The following is a 13,679-nucleotide window of genomic DNA, read 5'->3' as shown; positions in this document are numbered from 1 at the left end:
ATTCTTTAGGCTAAGATTTCGGTAAGGGCGAAAAAAAAAAAGCATTAAATCATGCTAATTACAGATTCCTTATGGCCTTTAACCAGTCCTAGGAAGGAAGTTACACCTAGGAATCCTCTTCGGTGTGGACATTACCTCCCCACTACTACCACTGATGGCCAACAGACCTGGTGTGAGCAGCCACCAGTGCAGGGCGTGGTGAGACAAATACCAGGTGGACTCCTCACTTCCAGCTCAGGGGGCACCAGGAGGCAGACAGGCTGCACCTGAAGCCCACTTCTAAAGTTTTCTTTCCATCAAATACATTGAAAAATGTATTTGACCAAAAGAGTTAAGACTCAAGGCTGGGTGCAGTGGCTCACACCTGTAATCCCGGCACTTTGGAAGGCTGAGATGGGCAGATCACCTGAGGTCAGGAGTTTGAGACCAGCCTGGCCAACATGGCAAAACCCCATCTCCACTAAAAATACAAAAATTAGCTGGGTGTGGTGGCACACACCTGTAGTCCCAGCTACTTAGGAGGCTGAGGCAGGAGAATCGCTTAAACCCGGGAGGCAGAGGCTGCAGTGCGCCAAGATTGTGCCCCTGCACTCCAGCCTTGGTGACAGAGCGAGACCCTGTCCCTGTCTCAAAAAAAAAAAGACTTGAGCCTCAAGAAGTATGAAGTCAAAAAACAGAACTTGATATAGCCACAATTAAGGCTGACTGCTACCTTAAGTTACCAGACACAGCTCATAAAACCAGCTGTCTCAAAGACAGTATTATCTTTATTAAAAAACGGATAGATATAGCAGCACTTACAAAACAGTTCATCAAAGGCATTGTACACTGTCAACTGATAATGTGGAGAGGGCAACCCCCTGCCCAGCTGGCTGTGGGCTCTGCACAACGCTTGCCCGCAACCACCTGCTCCACTTGGTACAACGGAGCCCAGAACACCTGCGAGGAGCGCCACGCCACCGTGGCCCTCCACAGCTTCAAGCTTTTGTTGTTGTGGGAGTCCCTTAGGTCAAGTAGCACCTTCCATAGCAGCATCTGGAGCACGCACTGGTGTCTGGAGGTGGCTGGTGTACTTGACCCACTTATTTAAAAAAAACCTATAAGCATTCAATAAAAAACACTTTGCCCTGTTTGATGCCATCCACAGAAATACTTCTGTTGTGGAAGAAACACTCTTCCATTCAGATATCTGTAAAAGCAAACGCACGCCTCCGCTGCAACAGACAGAAGAGGACGTGGAGCAGGCGCGCAACTGTCTTTGGTGGAGAAGGATGGGGTGGTCACGCCATTTCCGGCCCGCTGCTCTGTTTCTTACCGCTCTGTGGCGGGGTGAGGAGCCCACTGGGGAGAGGAGAAGCCCTATTTTGTTCAGACAACATGGCTTTCTTTGCTCGGGCTTTGTCCTGTTAGTAAGAATAAAAGGGACAACACGTTAGAGTAGAACATATCCTTGGGCTTCAATTACCACAGGCTTTTTCTTTTTTAATTTTTAAATTTTTTTTTTTCTCAAGATGGAGACTCGCTTTGTCATCCAGACTGTAGTACAGTGGTGGGATCTCGGCTTACTGCAACTTCCACTTCCAGGGTTCAACCGATTCTCCCGCCTCAGCCTCCCAAGTAGAGTAGCTGAGATTATAGGCACCCGCCACCATGCCCAGCTAATTTTTGTATTTTTCATAGAGACAGGGTTTCGCCATTTTGGCCTGGCTAGTCTTGAACTCCTGACCTCAGGCGATCTGCCCGCCTCGGCCTCCCAAAGTGCTGGGACTACAGACATGTGCCACCATGCCTGGCTAGTTTTTAAATTTTTTAGGGACAGGTTCTCCCTATGTTGCCCAGGCCAGTCTCAAACTTCTGGGCTCAAGCAGTCCTTCTGCCTTGGCCTCCAAAAGCCACTGTGTCTGGCCACTATGTCTTTTTCTACGGAGGTGAGTGAAAGAAAAAAAAATATCAAAGAGCACTTTAAAACTCTATAGTCTATATGATAGTGAGATACAGCATCAATTTGCCAGGATTTTTCTTTTTCAATTAATTAAAATTGGAGTTTTTCAAGGATATTTGGGGCCTGCCTGAAGAAAAGTGAACAGGTTATTTAGGCAGTTTTTTTTTTTTTTTGAGACATAGTTTCGCTCTGTTGCCCAGGCTGGAGTGCAGTGGTGTGATCTCAATGCACTGCAACCTCTGCCTCCCAGGTTCAAATGATTCTCCTGCCTCAGCCTCTCGAGTAGCTGGGACTACAGGTGCCCACCACCATAGCCGGCTAATTTTTTTATTTTTAGTAGAGACAAGGTTTCACCATGTTGGCCAGGCTGGTCTTGAACTCCTGGCCTCAAGTGATCGGCCCACCTCGGCCTCCCAAAGTGCTGGGTTTACAGACCTGAACCACCGCGGCTGGCCTATTTAGGCAGTTTTAAGAATTTGGCCAAGAAGGACTGAAAGAAGGAGCAGCACTGACCAGCAAATCCAAGCTGTCTCTGTGGGTCTGTATGTTGTGTGCATCTTCATCAGCGACGCCCCTGAAGTGCTTCAGTTTTGAGCTCCCTGTCTCCCTTATAACCATGGCAAATGGAACCATCCACTTGACACAGTTCTCTATGTCGCACCACTGATACCCTGCAGTGAAGACATCGTGGGCTTAATCTGAGGCTGACAACTGGATGTAAGCTTAGTACACCTTGTTTGTGCATGCACTGGAAAGCCAACTTACCTGAAACCTTTTGCATCAATTCAGATGACGAGAAATGATACAAGGCCGAAGCAGCAAGTATACCATAAGGAAATTCAAGGCAGTCAACATCCAGGACACAGAGATCCAACAGCTACGGAGAAGAAAAGAACGCTGAGATGGATGCCACCACACGCCTATTCTAGAGTTCCTCACTCCAGCTGCAGGGAAGGTGGCCCCACGGACGTGATGGAGCCACTTACCTCTGCAATCTGTATAAAGATTTGCTGGGGATACTGCGGCAGTAGCACTTCATGTAAGTCATTTAGATATGCAACCTGCATGTATACATTCAGCCAGGACACAATAGTCAGGGGACTTAAACGCCACTTAAGGGCCTAAAGGAAAACAGAGAGAAAAGAGACCGATGATTGAGAAAAGAAGTTCAATATGCAGCCATGTTCCATGCCACAATGTGTCCAGCTGGAGAACACCTCCCAGAGGCACTCACACTTCAGGTGGAAAAGATCTGCCATACGCATTTAAAAAATGGCTGGAAAATTCACTGGAACCCACCTTCATAATCATTAATTCCATGGTGAGAATTTCATCTCCTGAACAAGCTCCATCTGTCACATACGCAAACTGGTGCAACTTTGGAGGATAGATTTCCTGAAAGGAAATAAAAGATGGCACTAGCACCAAAGCCAATCTCTAACAGTCTCAATTTATAATGCATCCAAAATGACTTCTCAGTACCATGGCATGGAAAGAGAGAGGGTGCACTGATGGGATTAACACAGAAGCCACACCAATGGTTGTAAAAAAAAAAAAAAAAAAAAAAAGAACACAACTCCCACCCACCATTAAATAAATGGATGGAACTTTGACTCATTGTGGGTACTCTTGAAATATCCCCTTTCCAGTACCTTTAACACATTTGAAAGTTGGGCCCATATACCCTTTGATAATCATACACAAATTTTTAATCTTTTCTTTTTTCTTTTAGACAGAATTTCCCTCTGTTGCCCAGGCTGGAGTGCAGTGGTAGGATCTCGACTCACTGCAACCTCTGCCACCTGGGCTCCAGCAATTGTCCTGCCTCAGCCTCCCGAATAGCTGGGATTACAGGCACGTGCCACCACGCCTGGCTAATTTTTGTATTTTTAGTACAAATGGTATTTCACCATGTCTCAAACTACTGGCCTCAAGTGACCCAGCTGCCTTGGCCTCCCAAAGTGCTGGGATTATAGGCTTGAGCCACCACCCCGGGCCCAAAATTATTATCTTAGTTCAAAGTTCATTTTTTTTTTTTTTTTGCTCAATATAACTACATGAACCTAGGTCTTCCATACCCTCACTACTTTTCTCTTCCTGGTCACTTTCCAGCCTTTTTTTCTTTTTGGCATGTGTCTTAACTTTACAGGGTAGCAAATTAGAAAAATTTAGGATGAGTGCTATAGGCTAAGCACCAACCTCTTCCCCCAATCTCAGTGGAGCTCGAGAAATAACACACATTATAGAACAAATATTTGAAAATTATTTACCTCAAGTTTGGCTGCAATAAATAAAGATGAAATCCCAATAAGCTGTAAAAGAGTTTTTACAACATTTTCTTGTGTCGCCATATACCGGTCAAAGAAATCTTGTGCCAAGTAAAAGGTCTCCCTGTGAAGTTTATAGACTTCACACACCTGAAAACATATTTAGTAAGTTTTAGAACAAGTAAGTTTTACTTGAGGGAGGGGAAAAAAAAAACTTGTAATGACTTTGGTGAAGGACAATATAAAATGCAAAGTTCCTGAACTCAACAATTGATGGTTTTTTGTTTTTGTTTTTGTTTTTTTTTGAGGTGCCTTATTCTGTCACCCAGTCTGGAAAGTAGTGTTGTGATCTTGGTTCACTGCAACCTCCAACTCCCAGGCTCAAGCGATTCTCTTGCTTCAGCCTCCCGAGTAGCTGGAATTACCAGCACCTGCCACCATGCCCAGCTAATTTTTGTATTTTTAGTAGAAATGGTGTTTCACCACGTTGGCCAGGCTGGTCTTGAACTCCTGGCCTCAAGTGATCCACCTGCTTCGGCCTCCCAAAGTGCTGGGATTATAGGGATGAGCCACTGTGCCCAGCCTAACAACTGATAGGTTTTAAATGAGGGGCCCTTCTGGCCTGTCCCACCCTCGCCTGCCTAGGATGTGAATCATCCCCTTGCCCGCACATCCCCGTGGAGTAGGCCACCTGCCTGTTAGTCACTCACTAGCACACAGGTTATCAGGTGGACTGTCACAGCACAGCAGTGCTGGTGTTCAAGCAAGCAGCCCTTATTTGACTGAATAATGGCCCCACAGGGCAAGAGTAGTGATGCTGGCTATTTGGAAATGCCAAAGAGAAGCCGTGAAGTGCTTTCTTTAAGTGAAAACATGAAAGTAGAGGATTAAAAACATGGCATATATAGAGCTCAGTACTATCTGTGGCTTCAGGCATCTCCTGCGGGTCTTGGGATGTACCCCCAAGGATGAGGGGTACTTCTGTAGTTACACACTCAACTTCTACATGTTTTCATGAAGCAGGTCTGCCTGAGGTGTCCTTCCACTTCAGAAGAAAAGCCCACTTCTCACCCATTCAAGTCTTACAAGGTTGTCCAGGAAGCTTCCCTTAATCAAGAAACTATAAGCTACTGCAGTTCATCCCAGTAAGATATACTACCAATAAAATCTCATCTTTTATGTTTAACCATTATCTATCAAATGTTGTTATACTTGTTCTTTTGATTAACTGTTAAAGAGAAATAAAATAGTGTGGACCAAGAAAAGATTTGAGTTGGGTGCTGTAGCTCACACCTGCAATCCCAGCACTTTGGGGGGCCAAGGCACGGGGATCCCTTGATCCCAGGAGTTGGAGACCAGCCGGGGCAACATAGCGAGACCCCAACTCAACAAAAAATAAAAAATCGGCAGGGCGTAGTGGCTCATGCCTGTAGTCCCAAGGACTGCGGAGGCTGAGGCGGGAGGACTGCTTGAGCCCAGGAATTGGAGCCTGCAGTGAGCCGTGACTGCACCACTACACTCCAGCTTGGGTGACAGAGCAACTCTGTCTCAAAACACAGAAGCCACTCCAATGGTCCAAGTATCTTTAAAAATATGCTTAAAAAAAAAATTGAGACAGAGTCTCATGGTCACCTAGGCTGGAGTGCAGTGGCGCTATCACAGCTCACTGCAAGCTCCAACTCCCAGACTCAAGCAATCCTCCCACTTCAGCCTCCCCAGTAGTTGTGACTACAAGCCTGAGCCACTATACCCTGACAATTTTTTATTTTTTGTTGAAATGGGGTCTCAAGGGCCAGGCGCAGTGGTTCACGCCTGTAATCCCAGCACTTTGGGGGGCCAAGGCAGGCGGATCACCTGAGGTCGGGAGTTCAAGACCAGCCTGACCAACATGGAGGAAACCCTGTCTCTACTAAAAATACAAAATTAGCCGGGTGTGGTGGCGTATGCCTGTAATCCCAGCTACTCGAGAGCCTGAGGCAAGAAAATCGCTTGAACCCGGGAGGCAGAGGTTGTGGTGAGCCAAGATCACACCATTGCACGCCAGCCTGGGCAACAAGAGCGAAACTCCGTCTCAAAAAAAAAAAAAAGACATGGGGTCTCGCTATGTTGCCCAGGCTAGTCTCTAACTCCTGGGCTCAAGTGATCCTTCTGCCTTGGCCATCCAAAGTGCTGGGATTACACACATGAACCACTGTGCCCAGCCAGGATTTGAACAATATATTTTATTAGAATAAATGGGAATGGTGGAAAAGGGAATGGATCCCAAGAAGTTAAAAAGGAGCAATGTCAGACCTGTTTAAGATAAGCTTGTTCATATATGTTTACAATTTATGATAGTAGCTATCAAACAGGTGATATATGCATCCCAGTGAATACATTTAAAAGCAATTTAGCTGGGCATGGTGGCTCACACCTGTAATCCCAGCACTCTGGGAGGCCGAGGTGGGTGGATCACGAGGTCAGGAGTTCAAGACCAGCCTGGCCAACATGGTGAAACCCCGTTTCTTCTAAAAATACAAAAATTAGGCAGGGTGCGGTGGCTCACGCCTGTAATCCCAGCACTTTGGGAGGCCAAGGCGGGCAAACCACGAGGTCAGGAGATCAAGACCATCCTGGCTAATACGGTGAAACCCCATTTCTACTAAAAATACAAAAAATTAGCCAGAGGTGGTGGCGGGCGCCTGTAGTCCCAGCTACTCGGGAGGCTGAGGCAGGAGAATGGCATGAACCCGGGAGGAGGAGCTTGCAGTAAGCCGAGATCGCACCACTGCACTCTAGCCTGGGTGACAGAGCAAGACTCCGTCTCAAAAAAAAAAAAAAAAAAAAAAAATACTGGGCGTGATGGCGTGCGCCTGTAATCCCAGCTACTCAGGAGGCTGAGGCCAGGAAAGTCACTTGAACCCGTGAGGCAGAGGTTGCAGTGAGCCGAGACTGTGCCACTGCACTCCAGCCTGGGTGACAAAGCAAGACTCCATCTCAAAAAAAAAAAAAAAAAAAAAGCAATTTAATGAACATAATGAACAAAGCTCAAATGTTAACAGTTACAATTTACTGGAAAATACAATCTTAACAATTATTTAAACTTGGATGGAAAAAATATTAGATGCCAATTTCAAAACATCTGAAGGATAAAAAGATTTCAGAAATTCTTGCTAAGAATACAAGCAAAATAGAAAGACCACCGCAGTAAATATACCATATAGCTTCAGAGATGGAGGACGTGTCAAGGGAATAAACCACACAGAGGTCCTAATACACAAAAATGCTGGAAATGCTCAGTGCTTTCATGAAGCGAACAGGAAGACTCAAGCTCACCTCCATTAACCAATCCAGAAGAATTGCTCGCATTTTTGGCTGCAGAAGAGGGTGTTGCTCAAGAAAGTGCTGATCCCTTAAGTATGTCTTTTCCTTGTTTAACATGATTTTCCAGACTTCCTCTCTATTTGCCCAGCTACAACAAAACACACAACAAAAATGAGGCCCACAAAGGGGTAAGAATGCATCCATGCTATGAGGGATAAAGGGGAGCATGGAGTAAGAGACCTGGAAGCCACGTGGCAGAGTCGGCACTGACCTCAGTACAGGCAGCGGGGAGCCTCTGGATGGTGCAATAATCTGAGGCTTGCACGTTGAGTTTGGGTAAACCCGCTCATCATCTTCTTTGTCAGGTGTGGGGATCAGGGAGCAGGGGTCTGCACAGACTGCATTATTGTCCCAAGGCTGTAAATGAAAAATACACAGGAGAGGTGAGATAAGATGCAAACAGCTCTTACATTACCCAAAAACATTACAAATTCACTTGCAACTCAGTAAGATACTAGGCATGACTTCTGAAAGTGCTTCCAAAAAGATACATTATGATATTTTTTGTCAAAACTCAAAGATTTTTTTAATGAGTACAATGCATCTACTAAAATTTCTTAAAAGTAAAACAGAACTGTCAATAAAAATATTTACATAAGCACTTCACATTCATTAGTATAAAAGATCAAAAATGGGGGAGAGGGATAGCATCAGGAGATATACCTAAGGTTAAATGATGAGTTAATGGGTGCAGCACACCAACATGGCACATGTATACATATGTAACTAACCTGCACGTTGTGCACATGTACCCTAAAACTTAAAAGTAGAATTAAAAAAAAGATCAAAAATGTAAATTGGCTGCCATATGTATTAAAGTCCCCTCAGTTTAAAACAAAAACTCATCAAATGTGACATTTTCTTTTTGTTGCAGGACTAGCCAAATATGTTAAACAATAAAGGACTTTTTCTTTTCCTTAACTCGAAACAAACAGAATGAACATCCACCTAGTTAAAACCAAATCAAGGCCGGGCGCGGTGGCTCACGCCTGTAATCCCAGCACTTTGGGAGGCCGAGGTGGGTGGATCACGAGGTCAGGAGATCGAGACCATCCTGGCTAACACGGTGAAACGCCGTCTCTACTAAAAATACAAAAAATTAGCCAGGTGTGGTGGCGGGCGCCTATAGTCCCAGCTACTTGGGAGGCTGAGGCAGGAGAATGGCGTGAACCCGGGAGGCGGAGCTTGCAGTGAGCAGAGATTGCACCACTGCACTCCAGCCTGGGCGACAGAGCAAGACTGTCTCAAAAAAAAAAAAAAAAAACAAATCAAGTGATGGTCACAGGTCATACTATGAAGTCTACAGGAAGCTAGCCTAGACACTCCTTAAGACCTCTGAATCTCCTGAGTCTTGCAGGGTAATTCAAATACCTGATAAAATAAGGAACTATTAGAAACCAAAGCACTATGCTTTTCTTTTAAAGGTTTCAGATATGTATTCAATTTTCAATATCTGAAAAACACTAAAGTCCATTTAGAATATTTTCATTTTTAAAGCTATTCCTACTCTAAGAAGTCTGTTTGATTTTTAAAGTTATAAAATAGTAACTTTGCTAAAGATATTAGGCAGGTAACCATCCTACTAGCATGGAAGCCATATGAAAGTCTGAGACTTGGCTTTTTTTTTGTTTTTGAGAGAGGGTCTCCCTCTGTTGCCCAGGCTGGAGTGCAGTGGTGCAATCTCAGCTCACTGCAACCTCTGCCTCCTGGGATCAAGCGATCCTCCTGCCTCAGCCTCCTGAGCAGCTAGGACTACAGGCATGCACGAGCACACCCAGATAATTTTTGTATTTTTTTGTAGAGATGGGGTTTTGCCATGTTGTCCAGGCTGGTCTCGAACTCCTGGACTCAAGCCATCCTCCTGCCTTGTCTTCCAGAAGTGCTGGGATTACAAGCCTGAGCCACTGCACCTGGCATTTTTTTTTTTTTTTAAAGCAGAGACCACCAGCCTGGCCAACCCGGTGAAACCTCGTCTCTACTAAAAATACAAAAATTAGCCGGGTGTGGTAGCGGGCGCCTGTAATCCCAACTACTCGGGAGGCTGAAGCAGGAGAATCACTTGAACCCAGGAGGCGGAGGTTGCAGGGAGCCAAGATCGCGCCATTGCTCTCCAGCCTGGGTGATGGAGCAAGACTCTGTCCCCCCACAAAAAAAAAAAAAAAAAAAAAAAAGCAGAGACCATTAACATTGACTAAAGAACAAAATAGACAACTGGAGTCACTATAAATGAACGTGGAAACTCGGGCTCTAAGTGCTACCTCGAAGACACAGCACATAGTGGCAACCACAACACATTGGCCGCCTTCAGAGGAAGCCCAAGCACTTTCAGTTAGAAGAGCAAAGCCAGATAAAGCTCTTCCCCACCCAATGTACAAAGAATTGGGCATGCAAATTATCCATGACAGCTCCTGCCAACAGCTGTGCGAGCAAGGCTGCTTCCTTTCAGTTCTAGTACCATGTGCGGGTGGCATTTCCTTAACTCAAAAAGGGTCACATTACAACCGCTGTAAGTTGTTCTTCATTCAGGAAGAATGAATTCTAGTCTTGAAGGCATAATGCTGGGTGCCACCCTCTACAGCCAGATGGCTGGCACATCTGAGAGCAGGCCTTTGGACATAGATGAGTCCAGCAGCAGTTCCCAAATTAGGTGAACCATCAGCAGACAAATGGTTTCCAAAGTTGGCCTTTTTAGGGACCAGTGGATGAGGTAGAATAATTAAGTCTATGTCCTTAACTTGAGTGTACACCAAGTTTCAAAGCAAGATCCGTCTGACTTTATTTAGGAAGGAATGAGATAACGATAAGAGACCAACGGGATTCCTAACCACTCCAACTCCTCATACCACTTTTTTCCTTACATAGGATTATTTTCTGAAAAGTAACAGTCCAGGATTCCACTTCAATAGAAAGATTGAGTCTTGTGCAAAAAAATTAAACAACAAAATGGGCGTGTTAAGTAGATCTTAGATAAAAGGGTATTCTTTTCATTAAGAACAGCCTAAGATGAAAATTAAAAAGCTTCCATGTGGTCTCGATGAAGCAGTTACACAAGAGTTTAGTACAATGGCTCCAAGTAGCTCAAGACTGTCGTACTGGGGGGAACTATGATAACTCCAGAGAAAAGTTCTGTATGTGAGCAGGGAAAAAGGTTCTGTTGTACCCCCAAGTTCTAGTTTCATGAAGCTCCACAAAGAAATAACAAAGATACTGCTCCATACATAGACAGCTAATGTTTAAGCTATCTACTCTACAAAACGTATAGAAATCTGTCGCCATCAATCTCTGGATAACCACGAAAATGCCTTCTAGTGGGAAATGGTACGGCTATTCCAGCAGCACAGCTATCCACACTGTGGCCAGGGGACAGAGCCACAATCCATCCCAGGAGGCACCCTCGTCACTGCTCAGGCTATCCTTGAGAACAGACATGCTTCTAAAACTCCAAGAATGCAACAGGGACGGCCCTGCTTCATCTTCAGCTGGAAGTTTCTTTTCTATTCAAAACATAGCTGGGAAAATAAACAGTCCTGAATTTCACAAAGTCAGAATTCATTTTATAATACCTAAAAAATCAACTTGCTTGATTTGAATGTACTTTAAGGGAAGAAAAAAATACTGGGGATATGCCGTCTCATTTCCGTCTCTGAAATGATTTCTTTGAATGAAAAACGAAATCAGCAACCCTTTCTTCAATAGTCAGTGGACCCTCCTCAGAAATGCTTATTTCGGGGGACCTTACATGCAGTGACAACTGCTATTTAGAACACGGCGCACTGCGTTGAAACCCTTCACGCTTCCAGACGAACTACCCTGGCTGCTGCTCTGCAAAGTGAGGGGCTTCTCTGCTAACCTAGCTGGGATCCCTGCACTCAGGTCGAATACTGTTTCTGTTCAGCGTTTATCTGTGATAGAGTCAGAAGGCCTGACCAGCTAGTTTAGAGATAGGTTGCTTCCCCCACTGGAGCCATAACTACAGTCTCCAGCCATTTCTGAAAGTAAAGAGATAGTACAAGCTTTCCTGCAAGAAACTTCTGATATTATAATGATTATCACACTGCATGCAGGAAATTTGGCAGGAACTCCTTAAGGAGAGAAAAGAAAAGCAGTCAAAAAAAAATGTATTGAGACACCACCTATCATTACACTGAATGTTCCACTGATACTCTTGCTGAGGTCAGGCTGAGCTGGGGATCAATGCAGGTAATTGCTGGAGGGGCTATAAGAACTTCCAGGGCCAGAAAGAGAAGAATTTGAAACCTGACCTACAGAAGACGGAGGAGGTCCTTAAACACCATGACAAGAAAAATAGGTGTAGATAGGGGGAAAGTTGTTGCTTATAAACACCCAGGAACCCTCCCCCAGTTCACCAGCTTTTACAGACAAGGCCGAGAGCCCAACTTTGCCCCTAGATGGCACAGGACTCTGGGTTACTTTCTTCCTCTAACTGACTCTCAGTTTCCTCCTGGGCAGAAGGGGAGGACTGAATACTGTGATGTCCATTCTGGTTCTTCCAGGCTAGGCACATATCTGTAATCTCAGACGGTGCCAGTCAGGAACACCAAGCTTCCTGGAATCCCAGGACTGGCAGAGGCCAGTGCCCACTGACAGGTACAGTGCTGGGCCATATGGGCTGTGGCTGCATTAGAGAAGTTCACTCTCACCAGAGTGTCTCCAGCAAGAGACAAGACAGCATGAAACCCCATGTGACCCACGGGGAGAAGGACCTCCCCAGAGGCCCAACCCCGGGCGGACCTACCTGGCTCCCACACTGGTCCCTCGCCGTCCTGTCGATTTTGGCCATTTCTTCATCTGGATCCTGCAAAAACTAACATGAAGCCGCCCCCATGACCCCAAGGAAACACACCGAACAAGACAAAAACAGAGAGAAGAAGAGAAAGCTGATCAGGTTATGAGCTCCGTTCCTGCCCAAGGGACCCCCGCCCCCGTAGGCAGAGCCAAGTCGGGTACCCAGGTAAGATGGGGGGGGGATGCTCCCCAACCTGTCTCTTTTGTACTCACAACGGCCACGTTTGCCTTCCTCTTCCTGGAGCGAGCCGAGAACTCCGCGCCGCCGTCCTCCTTCATGGTGTCCCGCTCCTTCGCATCCCTGTGGACCCGGGTGGCACCGGGCCTGGTGAGCACCCGCGGCCGCCCCTCCCCCACGCCACCCGTCCCGTCCCGTCCCGTCCGGCCCTGCGGCGCGGGCACTCACCGCTCCCTGCGCTCCCTCGGCATGATGGGGCTGCTCCGGCCTGAGGCCTGCGGGGCGGCGCGGGGTGAGGCGGCGGCGGGGTCAGGCCGCGGGCCCAGCACCCGTCCCCCCTTGCGCGCGGGCGGCCGGGCGGGCCAGGAAGATGGCCGATGGCGGGGTGGCCTGTCACCCGCGACCCGGGCCCCCGCCGACCCCCGACCCGGGGTCCCGCCGCCCCCGCCGCCCTCACCGGCCCGTCGCCTCCCGGGGCCCGGGCTGCCTCAGTGTCCCCTCCACCCCACCACGCCGCGCTCCCAGCACCCTCCCGGGGCGCCCCGCGCCGCCGCCCGGGGACCCGCGACCCGGCCGCACCCCGCCCCCACCCAGCTCCCCGGCGCGGTCGGGGCCCCAGGAGTCCCTGTCCGCAGCCCGCGGCAGTAGCCTCACCAGGGTCTTGTCCGCGGCGGACGGCGCGCTCCAGTCCCGGCAGGCGGCGGCGGCGACGGCAGCGGCGGCGGCGGCGGCGGGAGTCGGCGGGCCGAGCGCGCGGCGGTGGCGGGATCCGCGCCTGCCCCCTACACCGCGCTGGCGGCCGCGCCGGCTGCTCCTGCGCCCGGCTCAGAGCGGGACATTTAAAATCCCTGCGCGCGGAACCGGCCCCGGCCCGCCCTCGCACCGCCCCGCCGCGGCTCCCAGCCCCTCAGCGGCCGCGCGGGACCCAGAGCCCGTCCCGCCCCGTCCCTCGCCCCGCCCCCGGACCCGCCCCTCCACGGCACCGGCCAGCGAGGTGCAGGGACGGGAAATCAGGGGCGGGGCCGGCGGACGGGGCGGGGCCAAGTGACAGGGCCTGCGCGCCGAGGGCCGGGCGCGGGGCGCGGGGCGCGGGACGCGGGGCGGGGCGGGGCGGGGCGGCGGG

General features: G+C 48.3%; 1 protein-coding gene across 5 annotated transcripts; it reads right to left on the bottom strand.

Annotated features, from left to right (window-relative positions):
* Positions 1–749: 749 nt before the first annotated feature.
* Positions 750–13,474, bottom strand: CCNE1 (cyclin E1). 5 transcript variants are annotated; one of them, XM_055370673.2, is made up of 12 exons: positions 13,211–13,471; positions 12,785–12,831; positions 12,592–12,679; positions 12,329–12,388; positions 7,784–7,929; positions 7,525–7,660; positions 4,213–4,359; positions 3,242–3,337; positions 2,929–3,063; positions 2,708–2,819; positions 2,456–2,613; positions 750–1,403 (listed from the first exon to the last, which is right to left on the bottom strand). In XM_055370673.2, the coding sequence occupies exons 2-12, from the start codon at positions 12,805–12,807 to the stop codon at positions 1,281–1,283; spliced, it is 1,224 nt and encodes a 407-aa protein (XP_055226648.1). In that variant the 5' UTR covers positions 12,808–12,831; positions 13,211–13,471; the 3' UTR covers positions 750–1,280. The 5 variants fall into 5 exon arrangements, with proteins under 5 accessions (XP_055226648.1, XP_030860542.1, XP_030860544.1 ...); XM_031004682.3 differs by having other exon boundaries at positions 12,329–12,397; positions 13,211–13,469; XM_031004684.3 differs by lacking the exon at positions 2,929–3,063 and having other exon boundaries at positions 12,329–12,397; positions 13,211–13,474.
* Positions 13,475–13,679: the final 205 nt, after the last annotated feature.

This window comes from Gorilla gorilla, chromosome 20 (genome assembly GCF_029281585.2).
Source record: "Gorilla gorilla gorilla isolate KB3781 chromosome 20, NHGRI_mGorGor1-v2.1_pri, whole genome shotgun sequence".
NCBI classification, from domain to species: Eukaryota; Metazoa; Chordata; class Mammalia; order Primates; family Hominidae; genus Gorilla; species Gorilla gorilla.
This window is presented reverse-complemented; position numbering and strand designations above follow the sequence as displayed.

What these genes read in the sequence shown, in the direction of transcription:
- CCNE1 (XM_031004682.3), bottom strand. Translation starts at nt 12,807, where the DNA reads ATGCCGAGGGAGCGCAGGGAGCG. An exon ending in TGGAATTAATGATTATGAAG is followed by an intron (nt 3,064 to 3,241) that starts GTGGGTTCCAGT and finishes GTTTTCCTTTAG; the next exon opens with GCCCTTAAGTGGCGTTTAAG. An exon ending in GAGACAGCTTGGATTTGCTG is followed by an intron (nt 1,404 to 2,455) that starts GTCAGTGCTGCT and finishes TCTTACTAACAG; the next exon opens with GACAAAGCCCGAGCAAAGAA.